Source organism: Neolamprologus multifasciatus, chromosome 17 (genome assembly GCF_963576455.1).
Source record: "Neolamprologus multifasciatus chromosome 17, fNeoMul1.2, whole genome shotgun sequence".
NCBI classification, from domain to species: Eukaryota; Metazoa; Chordata; class Actinopteri; order Cichliformes; family Cichlidae; genus Neolamprologus; species Neolamprologus multifasciatus.
The window spans coordinates 13751568-13768377 of record NC_140455.1 but is presented as its reverse complement, the minus strand read 5'-3'; the positions used below and the strand labels follow the sequence as shown (position 1 = coordinate 13768377).

Genomic DNA, 16810 nt, shown 5'->3' with positions numbered 1-16810 from the left:
GGAACTCCAACTGGTGATTCTAGATTGGCTGTAGGTGTGGATGTAAGCATGATGGCTGTCTGTCCATGATAGACCATTGACAGACTCTAGACCTGGCCAGGGTGTACTCTGACAGCCAGCATGGGCTCCAGCCCCATATGACCCCGAATTGGATAGGAGGGAAAAAAAAAAGATTTACTTATTATTTACCAGGCCACCTTTTGCCAAGTTTTCTTAGTTGCTAATGTTTAGAGAGGTCACATATTTTAAAGCTAAACATCCATGTGCAAAATGATGACTACTGCAGAGACAGACTTTCATTTGAATAAGTTTCAAGTGTTTTTAGTCATATACAGATAACAGCGGCACATCACTACTGGCAATGGAATCCTAAATATTGTACATAGAAAAAACTCCAAATTGCACATAAAGTAACACTCATGTATATATAAAGTATAATAAATAAAATATATATGTTGAGAAACAGAAAATTAAAAATATGAGATGAGGTGCAACTCCCCACTCCAACCACTCATAAGAAAAGGCCAGCTTCATAGAACAACTGAAAATGCCTGGTACTAGTTTATTTGGGACAATGTCAAAACAGCAAACAAAGGTTTAAGTTCCCTCGTCTTCCCTAACTGAAAATAAAAGGCAAAGATAGACATTTTTTATTACCTATGCTCCTAACCAACAAAAAAGAGACAACAGGATTAAATAAAAATGGCTTCTTAATCCCACTACTGCTGCAGTTTATAACCACCTACTGGAAAAAAAAGTCTGACTGCTGGCATTATAATCCAAGCTCGTACATAAAGGTACCGAATGACCGGTGATGGGTGGCCCAACACCCCATTCCCATACATAGAAGGGATGCCTTCCAAGAACATTGTAACAAATTAGGACGATTTCTAGCTAACCAGTCAAAATAAATTAAAAAATGACTATATGTGCCATTAAAGACTCATCTGAAAGCCCTGAAAAGTATGCCCAATAATAAACATAGATGAATGAATAAACATAGATTACTTAATTTGATAGACACAGTAAAAACACTGAAACCACAGTATTGTTTCTAAATGTAGAAAAAGCATTTGATAGAGTTGATAGGGTAGGGCTCAGCCTTTAACTGTGTGAACTTCATTTATTTAAACTGCACTTTGAATGGAACGACTTTGAAAAATAATTTCAAGAGGAATTCAGTTTAGACATCACCTAGTATGACCTCACCTGGATTTTAGCCTTTTGATGGCTTAAAATATCTTACGTCAGGTAAAGAAATCAAAAAAGTATGCAATCAACACTTCAGTTTTCTAACTAATACTTTGGGTAACACCCAAAATTAATCATTTGCTAACCTGTCTTAATTAAACATACACGTGGCGGTATTTTTTCATGAGAAGTAATAGTTCACTAAGTTCAAAGTTCATCATTTACAACAGTACAGAAGTTAAACATGACTGCCTTTTATGGTGCCACACCCAAAGAAACAGTCCAAAGAAAGGACACCAGTGCTATTTAGAAAGCAACTGAGTTGGAAAATGAGGTGAGTAGCTGCTTTTCTGGGGTTTTTTTGTTTGTTTGTTTTTTATGTGATTTGAATATTTAGAGAACATTATATTTCTTGAATGTGCATGTGTTTTAATTTTGAATCCACATAGTTTTTCTCAGACTCTGTCAACGTTGGAGTCCAAACTGGAGGCTCTGCAGTGCCACTTTAACTGGAATCTGGACTATAGCAGGTCCACACTTTTCCGTCTCAAGTACAATTTGGAGGACATTGGCACCGAAGAGGGGTACAGCTGGTTGGGTCACATTTATAACTTGCAGGGGTTCATTCACTACCAGCTGGGCTTCAGAGAAGATGCCCTGCGTTTCTTCAGCAGGGCCACAGAAGCCTTCCGTCAGATGAGAAACACAGTATCAGATGAGGGTCCCTGGCTGGTAGTGAACTATGGGAACCTGGCTTGGCTACACAACCAACAGGGAGAACAAGTACAAAGTCAGAATTACCTGTCAAAGATTAATGCGCTGATGAATGAATACCCACCTCCATCCCAGGATGAACTCCATCCAGAGATCTATGCAGAAAAAGGCTGGACCCTGATGAAGTTCAACAAAGAAAAAACGCTGCTGGCTATAGATTACTTCCAGAGAGCCATCAGGATGCAGCCTGACATGGTGGCATGGCGGACCAGCTATGTGTTAGCATTAGTGAATGCTCATAACAATAGCGACCATGCCATCGTGGAAAAAATGAGAATCGCCAAAGAACACGATCCAGAGAACTTGTACCTTGCTGCTATTTACCTTGATGCATGCCCTCAAAAAGGAACAAAAATGAAAGATGAAGTATGCACATTGGCCAGAAGAGTTTTAAAAAAGCCAGTTAGCAGCTACAGTGGTATCAATCCGGTACTTATGCTTTACAGTAAATATTTATCTGTACATGAAGCTATTGATTTAATAGAAGAAGCTCTGGAAAGACATCCAGATGAACGTTACCTGAAGTGGTGTGCTGCAAACTGCTACAGAAGTAGGATCTTTTCCAGGCAGACAAGGACCGGTCTACTCGAGCGAAGCATGATTGACAAAGCCATCAGTCTCTGTAAGGAGGTGATTTCGCTTTACCCTCATTCTTCACTTAACATGAAAATAACTCTTGCAGACATGTATGTAAAGGTAAATAAGCAAGACAAAGCTGACCAGATATACAATGAACTGCTAGAAAGTGACCTGGAATATAAAGAGCAACAAATGCTTTACAACAAATATGCAAAACATTTATATTTTAATGGAAAGTTGATTGATGGACAAAATCCAATAGAATATTACAAGAAGGCAGCAGCGATACCTCACCAATCCATCTATCGTGAAAACAGCATTACAATGCTGGTTAAATACACTAAAAAATATGGTAGCAGAGAAATAGAGGAATTTCTAATCAAGCTGCAACAGTAAGAGCTCACACTAAGGTTACGAAGAAGAAAGAGAATAAAGATAAAGAACATTTACTATGCTGGCAGTCTAAATTTTTGTAACGAAACTAATAATTAATTATTATTGATTCAGATATTGTTATAACAGTAACAATAACATACATGACCTGAAAAAGAACTGTATTGATTTTAATATTGTTCCATTAATGTTGCTGACTCTTACCCAAGTTTTGCAGTTTGCATTTGTTTTTTGTTCATTCATTTAATTGTGTTTTACATAAAAGGTCTAATTTTGAAAAAGTTGAATAATTTTTTTAAGAGTTTTTGTATTTGTCTCTTGTTATCCTCTGCGGCCGAGACAATCAAATGAAGTTACTGGAAAATGATCTGGAACAGTATGTCACCTTCTGAAATGAGATCATAACAGTTATGTGTAAAGGAATGCAGAGTGATCAGCGAACATCTCCAAGCTGGCACGGGCTCATGATGCGAAAAAAGAAGTGAGCAGCTGCACGGTGGATTTCAAGCAGTACTGTCCTCAGCTTCTCACAGACAGTTTACAAAATGTGCACATCGCAGGCCACATACAGCCACTTTGATCTTAAGTGGACCAGTGAAACCCTCTTTTCTGTTAGTGTAAAGAAGTCACATCTTTAACTGCTTTTCTACATGATAAAGAAAAAGCTGCTGTGAGAAAGAAAGAAATCTGTGACCACGTCTTTTTGGACTTGAATTGTAAGAAATAAATCTGTAAAATTACTGAAAAAGCTCTTAGAAAGAATAAGTTAAACATTTTTTAATTCTAATATAATGTGTAAAACACTAAATATTTTAAAAATGTGCACTGTTTTTGTGTTATTTTCAAGATCCAGCAAAAGCAGGATCTAAAACAAGCAGTTCGGCATTAATGTGTTTGTGTTTAAGTGTATATTAACTATTATATTCTAACAATATAAACTGAATGAATGTAAATATCCAATTATTGTTTTTTTTTTTCCACAGTCCTACACTTTTAATTTTTATCAAATCATATATTTTATGATTTAATGTGGGCCAAGGTGTGCATGGTATACTAAATTTGGAAGAATAGGTAATAAATTAAACTAAAAGAAGCTTAAACAGACAAGCTGGAAAAATAATCTAATTTTGCCCAGGAACATGACATTAGTAGCGGGAAGGGGGCGGTCTTTCTTCATGCCACTGAGACAAAGGACACAAAGAGGGAGGCTGCCTGGCTTGAAATACTGTAAGACCCTACAGTAAGTATCCCTTAGTAGTTTAGCTTAATGTAATGAAAAAACATCATAGAAATGTGAAATTGTAAAAAAAAATGAAAATACGTATTTCTGAAGGCATGTGATGTTTTTAGAAAAATTATCGTTGTATGAGGAGAAGTTTTGAGTTCCTCTAACTGGCTAGCTAACTAGAGAGCTAAATCAGGGTTAAAACTTATTTAAACAAGCAATTTTACACTGAAATTCCAAGTTTTTATGTTTAAATTAAAAAAATAAATAAATAAAATAAAAATGTGTTGAAAACATGAATTATTTTACTTTGAATAAATTGTTTTCTTGCATTTATTTAGTTTCACAATTTTTCTGCTTCATTTTCTTTTTTATTTCAAATCTAATTTTTTAGTTTCAGGTCATTTTTAATGCAGTTTCAGACTTTTGACCATGATTTTGTGTAACACCAAAGATGTTGAAAAATGTAAAGGCGTTTTAAAATGGGGGATTTTATATACCTACCAAACAATCACATCACAGTATTCCCTGTTGCTGGAATAAATTGTTTTCCCTTCACATGCTCGTTCTCATATTCAGTGTCAAGAAGTCTATCACACGCACACATATATTAATGCTATTTTATGATTACTTGTTACGAATTTCATACATTGTTTGTCACACTTACACTAATATAAGAGGAAGGGAGGAGACTGAGGGAGAGAGATATCTGAGGGTAACCTCGAGTGATATTGTTAGATATTACACTTTTATTAAACAATGGCAGAGTATCCAATGTTGACATTAATGTGAACAGTATCTTTAAGTCCACCCTTTATGCTGCCCGATATGTGTGTCTGTAATGTCATCATTAAATTAAGCCAATACAGTAGTGTTAAATAACCGCTGTTTGTTCCAGAGCAATTAAAATGAACTTAGCCAAAGACTACTGGATAAACTTACCAATGTAACACAGTGTCCACCAGTAGATGTGAACTATTAGCAGTTTGTTGTGAACCAGGAAATTACACTGTTTAGGTCATTGTGAGGCCAAGCTGAGATGCCACAGGATGTTCTAACTGCTATAAATGAGATGTCAACTCTAGTCAACACAGCCGAAAACTGTAATCTGAACTTCAATCAGGTGCCACTATTACAAGGAGATATGGGGCAACGAAAATACAGTACATGTTAAATGATAAGATATACGTGTTCAAATAGTGTCAATTAACACACAACTATGTTTTTTTTTTAATTTCTATATGATAATTCTTCTTAATTAAACAATAAGAACAAGTAGTCTGATGTCCTATAAGTATTATGAAGCTATAATTTTAAATACAATAACACATTAAGTTTTTGTACAAAGTATTGGTATCGGATCAGTATCGTCGAGACCAACTTCTTCTTTTGAGTTCTCTACTAAGTACGTCTGCACATACACGTTTTTTTGTAACTGCAGCTGTCAAAGCTGTCATCATGATGTTTAACCCCAATTTTACAGAATCTAGTTAACAATTATAATAAAGTTAAGAGAACAGTGGCTAAAACACAACAGATACACTATAGATGTTGTTCTCTTTTTCCCTGGTTGGCTTAAATCTGAAAGGGTCAGCAATTCTGTCTCCTCATTTCTGTTGTGCTATAGTTCCTCATGTTCCATAGGTACTTCAGGAGACCCACTTTGCCATCCCTTAAGGTGACAATATACCGTCATTGTAGGGCTGATAGATATAACAATATATATCGGATGACGATATGAAGACGTCTATTGTTTCATATTATGCTATAATTTGTTTCATGGTGTCGCAAAATAAACTGTACGGCAATATTTTTTTTTATCGGTTTGACGGTCACTGCAGTGGCTATATTAATTTCTTAAAGTTCTCTCTTTCTCTTATATTTAAAATAACCTCACTACGGATGGACCAGTGACTGTTTTTACACGATGACGTTAGAAACAACAACGGTGAACCCAGCGTGTGCCTCCACCGTCCGCTTGTTTTCTTTCCCCGCATAAACCTTTCACAATAAAGCTGAAGATCCTGTTGACACTTTTCAAAATAAATTGAAATTATGACAAAATACATTATTCTCAAACATTTTAGAATATGCCTCAAACAAATTACCTGAAATAAAAACATACAGGCACCATGTGGATGCACTTTTCCACTGGACTGGAAGAAGCAAACTAATCACTTCCTCTAAAAACAGTTATGGAAGGCAAGATGCTATTGCAGTTCAATGCACACCTAGACTTAGAATGTAACAGTGTCTTCTCAGCATGTTGGGCAGAAGGTGACAAAGTTAGTTTATTTGCCCTTTGAACAAAGACAGACAATGTCAGAATTTAACCCTGTTGTAAGACCATCGGACCTTTGGGTGCTGCATTGCTGTTATTTCTGCATGTCTATACAGAAGTTTAATATTCTTTATCAGATCAAGCCTTTAATTGAACACGCACAAAACCAAAGCAGCCTGGACAGCTGGAAGCTGCCAGTAACACTGAGTCTTAGGATCTAGGAGCAGTGAGACAGTGAGACTTTTGTTGCATCAAAGTTGTAGCAAGCTACAAAGTTGATGCAACAAAAGTGTCCTATATAAGTCTGAGGTGTGTCAGGTGTTTTGGTATCTATTCATAGATGAAGTTGCTGGGAATGTGTGGTAGAGGCTTTGTTCTGTGAGATCTTCATATCCCACCCTTCACCAGAACTTTGACCAGATTCCAATGGATGCTAAATGATTCATGGACTGGTTCTTATATAGCGCTTTTCTACTCTGTCTGAGCACTCAAAGCGCTTTATACAACTAATTCATTCACCCAATCACACAAGCACTTCTAAGCTTAAGTGCTAAGTATCTAACATTCATAAAAATTCACACTCTGATGGATGAATCGGAGAGCAATATGGAGTTAGCATCTTGCCCAAGGATATTTGGCATGCAGACTGGAGCAGCCTGGGATCAAACCACCGACCTTCTGGTTAGTGGCAGCATACATGCTGTGGATGGTATGCTGTTTTTTACTGCAGTAATTCTCACACAAACTAATTTACCTTTTTAAATGAGACATGAATTCTTGATTTTCTATTTAATCAATTATTTTATTTCATAAAACATTCTTGACAGAAAAACAGCACATACTCATACCTCTGTTCACTTGGCACATCTAATCCATTCCGATTTATTTATAAAGCACTATTTTGACAAAGTGCTGTACAAATCACCAAAACACCATACAATAAAGCAGCAACAATAATATTAAACATGTAACGAGTTTAAGCATAACAAAAATCTCACTGACACGTTGCTCATTTGTGGTGTACTACTACTATACACCCTAATGATCAACATGCCAATGATATGTCAAAAATGAAGTCCCAACAACATTGTTCCAATAAGTCTTACCATTATTATTGCCTTAAAATGCTAAAAATATTATCAGATTATCTTTGTTGAAAGGCTACATGGTGACTTAAAGTTGCGGTCATTAAAATATGCATAACATAAATAGCCTTTTCTTGACTGACCAGATGTCTTGCATAATCCATTTCTAACCTCTTTTACTGAAAAATTCAATAGTTGTCCTGAAACAGCTGAAGGATGGTTTATTTGAAGACACTTCAGCCATGTAACAGTTGATAGATAATGAAACAAAAATAGATGCAGGAAATGAAAAGGTCAGCTTAAGGTTTAACTAAAAACAACACTGCCTGATGGTAGGGGAAAGTCACACTTTCCCATTAAAACTGTGTCAGATTTCGTCACTGGGCAGGAAAGCAGGACTCAATTGCACGACTTTCTTAGCAGAAACACTGTTCTGTTGCAAAAACCAGTGTTCCAAAAAAGTGGCATCCACAGCAGTAAAATCCCCAGCTCCTGGTGCAATGCTAAAACACTCCTTCCACAGTTTCCCTAGAACTATAGGGATGGGAAGCTTGAAACAGCCATTTTAACACTGTAGCTGTGTCCAAATTCAGGGGAAGGATGCTTCAAATGCCATATTTGGAGGCAGTGACGTCACAGTGACACGCCGAAGGCTGTCCTAATTCAAAGAGTCCTTCAAATGTGGTGACAAATGCATCTTACTTTTACCCGAATTTGAAGGTTGGCTTTGTCCAAATTCAGGGGAAGGATGCTCCAAATGCCATACTTGGAGGCAATGATGTCACAACGAAGCCACGAAGGCTGTACTCAAAGAATACTCCAAATGTGGCGACAAATGTGTCCTACTTTTCCCCGAATTTTAAGGGTGGGTGCGGTGTATCCTTCTTGTCCTACCATATCCCAGGATTCATTGCGGGCCGTTTTTTCTGATAACAATGTTGATCAAAGCAGGAGAGGAAAACGCTATGAAAATCTGGTGGTACAAAAGTTAAATTTTTATAGCGGTTGTGTTGTTAAGCTATGAGCATCTACATAGACATGATTTTTTCTAATTAAAATAACCGTAAACTAGCTTGTGTGGTGGGTTCTGCGGTTTTTCATGTATTGCTGCTTACATACAGCCAATTTAGATTTTTACAAATTCATGTTTTGGTGATATGTTGTAGGGGACAAAGACCAAATGGCTCAATTGATTAAAACGAGGAGAAAATGATCACTACTTCACTGCGGTGAAGAATTCACCACTGTGGCATGGAGGTACAAGAATAAATCAATTTACACATTTAACCCTAATGTTGTACAGCCGCGGACCCCAACATTTTTTGCGCCACAGACCAGTTTATGTCAGACAAGGACCGGCCTTTAAGGTGTCGCGGAAAAATACAACAAAATGAAATGATATGACCAAGACAAAAACTGTGGTATTTTGTAACTATAATAAAAAACATGAATTCACTGTGTAATTATGTAGCTTTATTAGCAGCATCCTCCTGAAATTCGCCAAAATTGAGAGTAACATCCTCCTCTCTGCCCCTTAACGCTCTCTGGTCGCTATTGTATCACGTAAATATTTCTTTCAAAATAAGACACACAACTATCACACGGGAAAAGACCCAGGGAAACCGAGTTAACGATTAAAAACCCTGAAACCCATAAACTTCACACCTGAGCCTCAACTCTCGCGGCGGTACCAAATGACTAACAGACCACTGCTGTACAGAACCTGTGGTGTCCTGACGGTATTCCTCTGGTGTTCTGCTGTAAAACCTTTTAGATTTAAGGATTAACATAGTTGCCATGGTTTCCTCTCTTCTCTTATTTGTTGTGTGTGTGATCAAGACAATTCTGGAGAAGATGGGCCTACAGGGAAAAGTCACCCACTTGCAGGCCAGAAGAAAAGGGATAACTTAAAAAGAAATACAAAGTATGTATTTGTGTTATCAAGAAGAGGAAAAGAGATAGGGATGATGAGCTGCTAGACCTCATAAGTGAGGACATGAGGCAGCAAAGAGAGGCTGAGGAGAGGAGAGAGCAAGAAGAGGATGGACAGACTGTTTTCACTTCTTGAAACATCCATCCATTAGCTTCCGCTCTCCTTTTCAGGGTCGCGGGGGGCGCTGGAGCCTATCCCAGCTGTCATAGGGCGAGAGGCGGGGTACACCCTGGACAGGTCGCCAGTCTGTCGCAGGGCCAACACACAGGGACAGACAACCATTTGCGCTCACATTCAATCGCACATTCACACCTGATGGCAATTTGGATTTTTCCAATTAACCTATCCCCACAAGCTGCATGTCTTTGGACGGTGGGAGGAAGCCGGAGTACCCGGAGGGAACCCACACAAACACGGGGAGAACATGCAAACCCCGGCCTGATGTTGGAATTGAACTCAGGACCTTCTTGCTGTGTGGCAACAGTGCTAACCACCGTGCCACCGTGCTGCCTACTTCTTGAAACATCAGTTCCAAAATGAGTTATGTATTAAGAAATGTATTTATTTGAATACATTTGTGACATTGTTATATGTGTTGCATTAGTTTAAAAGTTTTATGTTAGTAATAAATTCATTACAACAAACACTAACTGTCACTGAACTAATTTTATTTACAGGTATTTTTAACATGTATGAACATAGCGCTAACTTTGAACAATTTTACATGGATGTTTATTTGATGGCAATAAAGTAAATAACAATAACAATTAAACAAGAATATTTCTAATATGCCAACGATATTTAAAGAAGGAAAAATAGTACTTACCGTATTTTCTGGACTACAAACCGCACCTGAATATTAGCTGCACAAGCTAAAATCAGGGGAAAATCCTGTTTTGTACATACATTAGCCGCACCTGATTAAAAGCCGCAGGTGTTTCAATGTTGACTTATCATATGTAAGAGAATATGCACGGGGAATATGCAAGGGAATTGTCAGGAAAGAGATGGCTGTTTGGAGACACATCCCATTTATTAATATTTTGAAAACAAGTTAGGGGTACTGTTAAAAGATTTTACTTTTATAATTGCTTATGTTTAGCTTATTTGAATTTCACAGAAATGCCTGTACATAGTGTGTCAGCATTTCTTTAACTGGAACAGAGTGACCACATGAGGAAGTTGCTCAAATTTAGACAACACCCGCATGTATTGTTTTAACCCACTACAAGATCGTTAATCAACTTGTCCATCTTTGTCTTGCAAGGCTGCATCCTGTGCAGCCTCGTATGCAATCACCAGATAAGAAGTTGTTTTTTCCTAACTTGTACTCCACCCATGAGTGTTACGTGAGTAAGACAGTATATAATAAAGTCTAAGCAGATGCCTGGCGCGCATTCCTGCACTGACTCTGTAGTTGACAGATCCGTGCACAGGAATCGTCCATGTACATGAATTAACTCTGGGCCCGTGATTCTTTGCTTTCCTGAGGTTTTTCTCCTAACATTTCTATATTTGCATAACCTTTTAGATATATGTACAAGTACCGGTAATTACAAGTACAAAACATGTACTGTGCTTCATAAATTAGTAACAAATGTAGTACATAACAATAACCTACAGCACACCAGAAAAATAGATTCGGACTACCTTTTAGGCTCAGGTGCAGTGACACGGCTTTAACAAGAAGAAAAGTCAGTCATTCACCACCATCTTCCTGCGCACTAAAACCACCAAAGTCCTCTTCTCCAGTGTCGGAAACAAACAGGCTCAGGATGGCTACGTCATCCACTCTCTGCTTCTCTCCTTCGTTGTCACTTTCAAAACCAAAGAAATCTTCGTTGTCAGTGTCAGAGTCGAACACCCTCAGAAGGGCCATGGCGGTGTCCTCCTCTCCATCATGCAGCAGTCCAGCCCTTCGAAATCCGTTGATGATCGTGGATGTTTTCACACTTTTCCACGCTGTCAGAATCCACTGGTGGAGTTGGGCATAACTTGCTTTTCGCAAGTCTATCACCGCTCGTCATCCACGCCTCCCACTGAACGTGTAATAATAATAATAATAATAATGGATTGGATTTATATAGCGCTTTTCAAGGCACCCAAAGCGCTTTACAATGCCACTATTGGCATTGTAAAGCCAATAGAAGATGGGTTTAGCCCCATCTTCCAAAACACCAGACCATCATTTCACATGAGCTAGGTCTTTTCGCACGTGGAAGTAGATGAGACAGGCCACGGATAGCTCATGCGGAATTTTCTAACATTTTGGTGAGTTGAGCCCATGGGTTTGAAAAATTAATGTGTTAGTCTGTTGCTAAAAGTTGTTTCTTCTGTTCATACTGATTCGCGAGTGGTAATTTGCTGTTTAAAAACGGTTGAAATGCTGTTTGTGGTAGAATTTGTTTAGCATACTTGAAGGATGATTGGAAAAATCTATTATCTTGCTAGTTATACCTATTAATCACAATTTCATGGTTAAAAAGAGAACGAGAAATTCATTTGTTGTTTTACATGTGGTTAAAATAATTTCATGTACAACGAGAGATATATTCAAAGCATGCATGTAATGTATTACTGTGGTAATGTGAAAGAAATGTGAAAAGAGATAAAGAACTAAAGCTATAGCTGTGATACAAGAGAAGAAACGGAGCTGGCTGTGTGCAATAATGTTAATATTGTTGTGCAGGCTAGGTTTTTTTTCCTTGTTCGTGTGGAAGGAACTAAGATTTTGGATTACGATGGATTCTCTCCGGATGGAGATGGCGAGCCTGAGCCCGGACTGAACTTTGCAGAGGAACTTGCTCTTCTTCCTCGACGGAGACTCCCAAGTGGTAACACACAAACCACAAACGAAAGAGAAAAAGAACTAGACTAAGAATTTTTGACTTGACAAATGACCAAAGACAAAAAGACAATTGAATATTGAGCTCAAACGACTATTTTTGGGGTTATTTTTGTTTTGCCGGCTTATTCTTATTATTGTTATTGTTATTATTATCATTACTAGTGTCAATGTGGAATTTGTGTCTTGTTTATTTCATTTTTGTGTAAATAATAACCGTTGCTGCTCAAATTCCTGTCTCCAGCCATTTCATTCTGTATTCGCCTCGCTTTCTATTGTAGCCCCGAACCTAGCAACTGGTCTGTAGTTTGGCTGTCCTAAACTATTTAAAATGAGTCAGTGGTTACAAATGACAAAGGTTTTCTAGCTCCTCCAGAATTAAAAATGTATATAAAAACGGAGCGACATTTCTGTGTCCGTTTAAAAGTTCTCGCACTGTGGTGCTAGCAACCGGAAAACACGAAAGTAAGGGCGGACTTGAACGAAGGCAGGTTGTCCATAGCTGTTTATATGTTGTATACTCATTGTTTTTTCAATAAAGTTTCTATGGAAAAAAGGGGGCTGTCCACAGCTGCTCACTTCCTGCCTACCCGTCTGTCAAAGGATACGTGATGTAGATAGGTAGAATCCTTCGGCACATGGTTCCCCTGAATTCGGGCACAGCATGTGTTGAGCTTCTCAAGCATAGATGTTTTGAAACTATGCTCCAACGCATGGTTCAAAACACCCAGATCATGTGACCATGACTGAAAATGGTTTTGGTGTGCTTCCCACACTTTAACAGGCTCAATATTTTTCTTGTCTTGTTTGTGCAGGGATTTCTCCAAAACATGCGATGACCATCAATATTTAGAGTCTGGTATAATAAGTAGTTTAACCTCCTAAGGCCCGAACTCTTTCACGACATGCATTTTTAATTTCTCTTTGATATTTGGGCTGATTGGGACGATTTTACATTGTTTTACATTGATGAATGTAAACACAAAGAATTACCAGATTTTTTATTACCTAATTTTTGTTTCTAAGAAAAATGAGAGCCACATATGAGGATATTCATTTATAATTTCGATAGGACAGTAGCAGTATAATGTCCTCATAAGTGGATATCAGGCCCTTGTAGAGCAAAATTGAGTATTTTGGTCTAAATAACCCAAAATGTGATGTCCACATATGTGGACGCCAGGTCCTAGGAGGTTAAAATTGTACAGGGCTTGCCTGTGTCATTGTTTCACAGAAACACACTATCAGGATTTGGCAGTAGGTGTCACTGTGGCATTGGTTTCAGATTGTTTCAAAGCCTTGATACAGTTCATGCACAAATACTTCAAACATTGCAGTGTTTCACGAAGCCTCACTTGCCCATCTGCACTCTCTCCAATTCCATGCCACAGGATTCCTGGATATGAAGGAGAAAATGGGTAAGTAATGTTCACAAACAGAAAGGTAAATGGCCTGTATTTTGTATAGCGCTTTTCTAGTCCGTAAGGACCCCCCCACACACACACACACACACACACAGGCTACATTTAGAGAGTAGTTGTTTGAGAGTGAATATTCAGTAAATAGTGTATTTTACGGGTTATGGCGTCCACCTGAACAGCAGCAAAACTTTGAGCTCCGACCTCTACATCCTTCGAGTACGCCTACGCCTCAGTTAAAGCCATCCTTTTACTGATATCCTCTCTGACAGGATGCCGATTAAACGCAGAACTAAACCTAAAACAGCCGGAAAGGATGGATCACGGTTCATCGGCTTCCGCGTCTTCGCCACTGTCTAGCCGCACAGCACAGCGCATGGAGATGCCGCACTTCGGTGAGGAAGAGCGACAGCAAGTGTTACGGGCTTATCGCGAGGAGGAGCTGCGTTGGAAGCCTTGGCTCCATCCCGACGGGGAGCTCTCACCTGTTGCCTCGCCTCAGCCGCTCGCCCTCAGTGCCCCGCTCAGACTTTACTTCCTGAAGCTGAAAGAAGAGTTGTTCAGAAGGGTCTACTACGGGTGTCATGGATTCCGACCTCTATGAGCGACAGGAAGCAGCTTGTGCCCAATGTGAGTACAAGAAAATAATTATTATAATATGCTGTGTTAAATTTGTTTAGATCAGAGGAATAAGGAAGGATTGGTCTGCACTGTTCCAAAAAATAGTAATGTCAAAGTATCTTACTGTATATTTTACAGTTTTGTACTGTCTTTCTAGAATATCATGAAATTTACATAAGCAGACTGTGATTTTACATGTCAAAGGTAAAATAACATAACATCACTGTACATATAGTAAAACACAATTTACTTGTTTTTTAAATATTTTTTTTGTACATATGCATATTTAGAGAGGCACCGCAGGGGTGAGGGTGTGGCCATGAAAACAATGTGACATGCCATTGGTAAATGGTAAATGGCCTGTATTTATATAGCGCTTTACTAGTCCCTAAGGACCCCAAAGCGCTTTACATATCCAGTCATCCACCCATATGTTGGGACACATAATAACATGACGCTAAGCATTGGCCAATGAATGTGAACTAACAACCAGGGTATGGCAGCACTGTAGGAAAAAATCCTAATATAAAAGTATTTTACTGTGCATTTTATAGTTTTGTTCTGTTCTTCTAGAATATCATTAAAGTTACGTAAATAGACTGTGATTTCACATTTCAAATGTAAATTAACGTTAAATCACTGTAATGTAATAAAACATAATTTTCATGATTATTAAATGTATCTGTCTGTACATATGCATATTTAGATTGTTAAAATACATTCACAAATGTATCATGATTTCACAAATATCTTTCCGTTATTTGAAAGATTGAACTGTTGAATTCAAATGTAACGCTATTGAAAAGTCTATAACATGATTCCTATAAGCTTGAGTTACATCACAGTATTGTTATCATTGCTATTTAGTGGCTCAAGAGTTGGCAGTTTGCCTTGTGATCAGAAAGTTGCTGGTTCGAGCCCCGGCTCGGACACTCTCGGTATTTTGTCTGTGTTCAAGACTCTTCACCTACCGCCTACTGGTGATGGCCAGAGGGGCCGATGGTGCGATATGGCATCCTTGCTTTTGTCAGTCTGTCCCAAGGCATGCAATCCATTATTATTTAAACCAACTGTTAACTGTATATTTCTGTACATTTACGTATTATGATTGAAACACAGACACATCTCCCCTTCTAGAAGATGCATGCTTAAATAAAGATGAATGAAGATGAATAAAGGTTTTGTGAAAATGACTACTGAGTTCCGGTGCCGCCTCTGGATGCCCGAGGAATAAAAAGAAACTGTGTGAAACTGATTTTGCAACACCAGCTAGAGAAGGAGCTCCAGGGAGAGCCGTGGCTCACCCCCGATTATCTGCACATTTTCCAGGGGACTCGCCTCGCTCTCGGGGGCCCCCTGAGTCACCTGAGACTCACACCACCAGTGCCTAGCTCCCTAGCCTCACCCACCTCTTCTCAGCTATTAGCTTTGCCAGTCCAGTCAGTTCACTTGCCTCCTGTTTAGCTTCCAGTCCAGTCAGTTCACTCGCCTGCTGTTCAGCTTCCAATCCAGTCGGTTCACTTACCTGCAGTTCAGTCTCCTGTCCTCCAGTCCCCTGCAGTTCAGTCTCCTGTCCTCCAGTCCCCACGCATTTGTTTTATTGGTGTTCATCAGCCACAATAAAAGGCTCGCTTTTTGTTTAAGTTCACTCCCGTCTCCTCACTTGTGTTTGCACCTGGGTCCACCACACACACCTCCGCACGGTCTGTCTCCACAAACCGTGACACAAACCAAGAAATAAAAACCGCAATTGGGGCATTTTCAGAGAGGTTTACCTCAGCAGAAACTTGTATTAGCAAAGTTGAAGAATTTATTTTGAGTGTCTTCATAGTTTTATTTTTCAGATACACCAATTTTTATATACTGCAGAAAATAATGCAAATTTGCAAAGAAAACAGCATGTGCATCAAAATAAACTATTTAAAGCAGTGCAATTTGAGTTCTAAGCATCCTAGAAACTATACAGAGAGGCATAAAGTCAAATATGACTTTTAAAAACACCAGTATATGCTTTTAAGCCTACAAGTAAAAAACTACATTTTACGTAGTTCCGGTTCTACGGGGATTTAAAAATAGTTACGCAAAACGGAGTGTGCCTGCTCCGACCGACTTTAAAGGGTTAAAGAATGGAGAACACAAACTTTGTCCAAAAACCTCTCATGTTTAGCTGGGTTTTTTTTGTAAAAAGATAACAATGTTAGCCTTTTCTTCAGGTATAGGGCATATATGGTATCATATTTCTTTTTTAAAGTTCACTTTTTTTAAGGAATTCCTTAAAAGACTGCAAAGTAGGTGGAAAGGGGGGGGGGAGAGAAAAAGAAGGGTCCTAACGACTCGCCACTTCAATATGAAGAAGATCAATTCAAGGGGAAAAAAAAACCTGACCTGTAGGCCAGAAAAATGTCCATTAGCACATCAAGTTCAATTCAGTTTACCGGTAATCAAATACATTTTTCTGCAGTTCT

General features: G+C 38.5%; 1 protein-coding gene across 1 annotated transcript; it reads left to right on the top strand.

Moving 5' to 3' along the window:
- Positions 1–1575: 1575 nt before the first annotated feature.
- On the top strand, positions 1576–3196 carry LOC146499073 (interferon-induced protein with tetratricopeptide repeats 2-like; the record flags this gene model as incomplete). The annotated part of the gene is made up of 1 exon (XM_085138285.1): positions 1576–3196. A coding segment is annotated over one exon (1365 nt), but the record flags the coding sequence as incomplete, so codon positions are not given.
- Positions 3197–16810: the final 13614 nt, after the last annotated feature.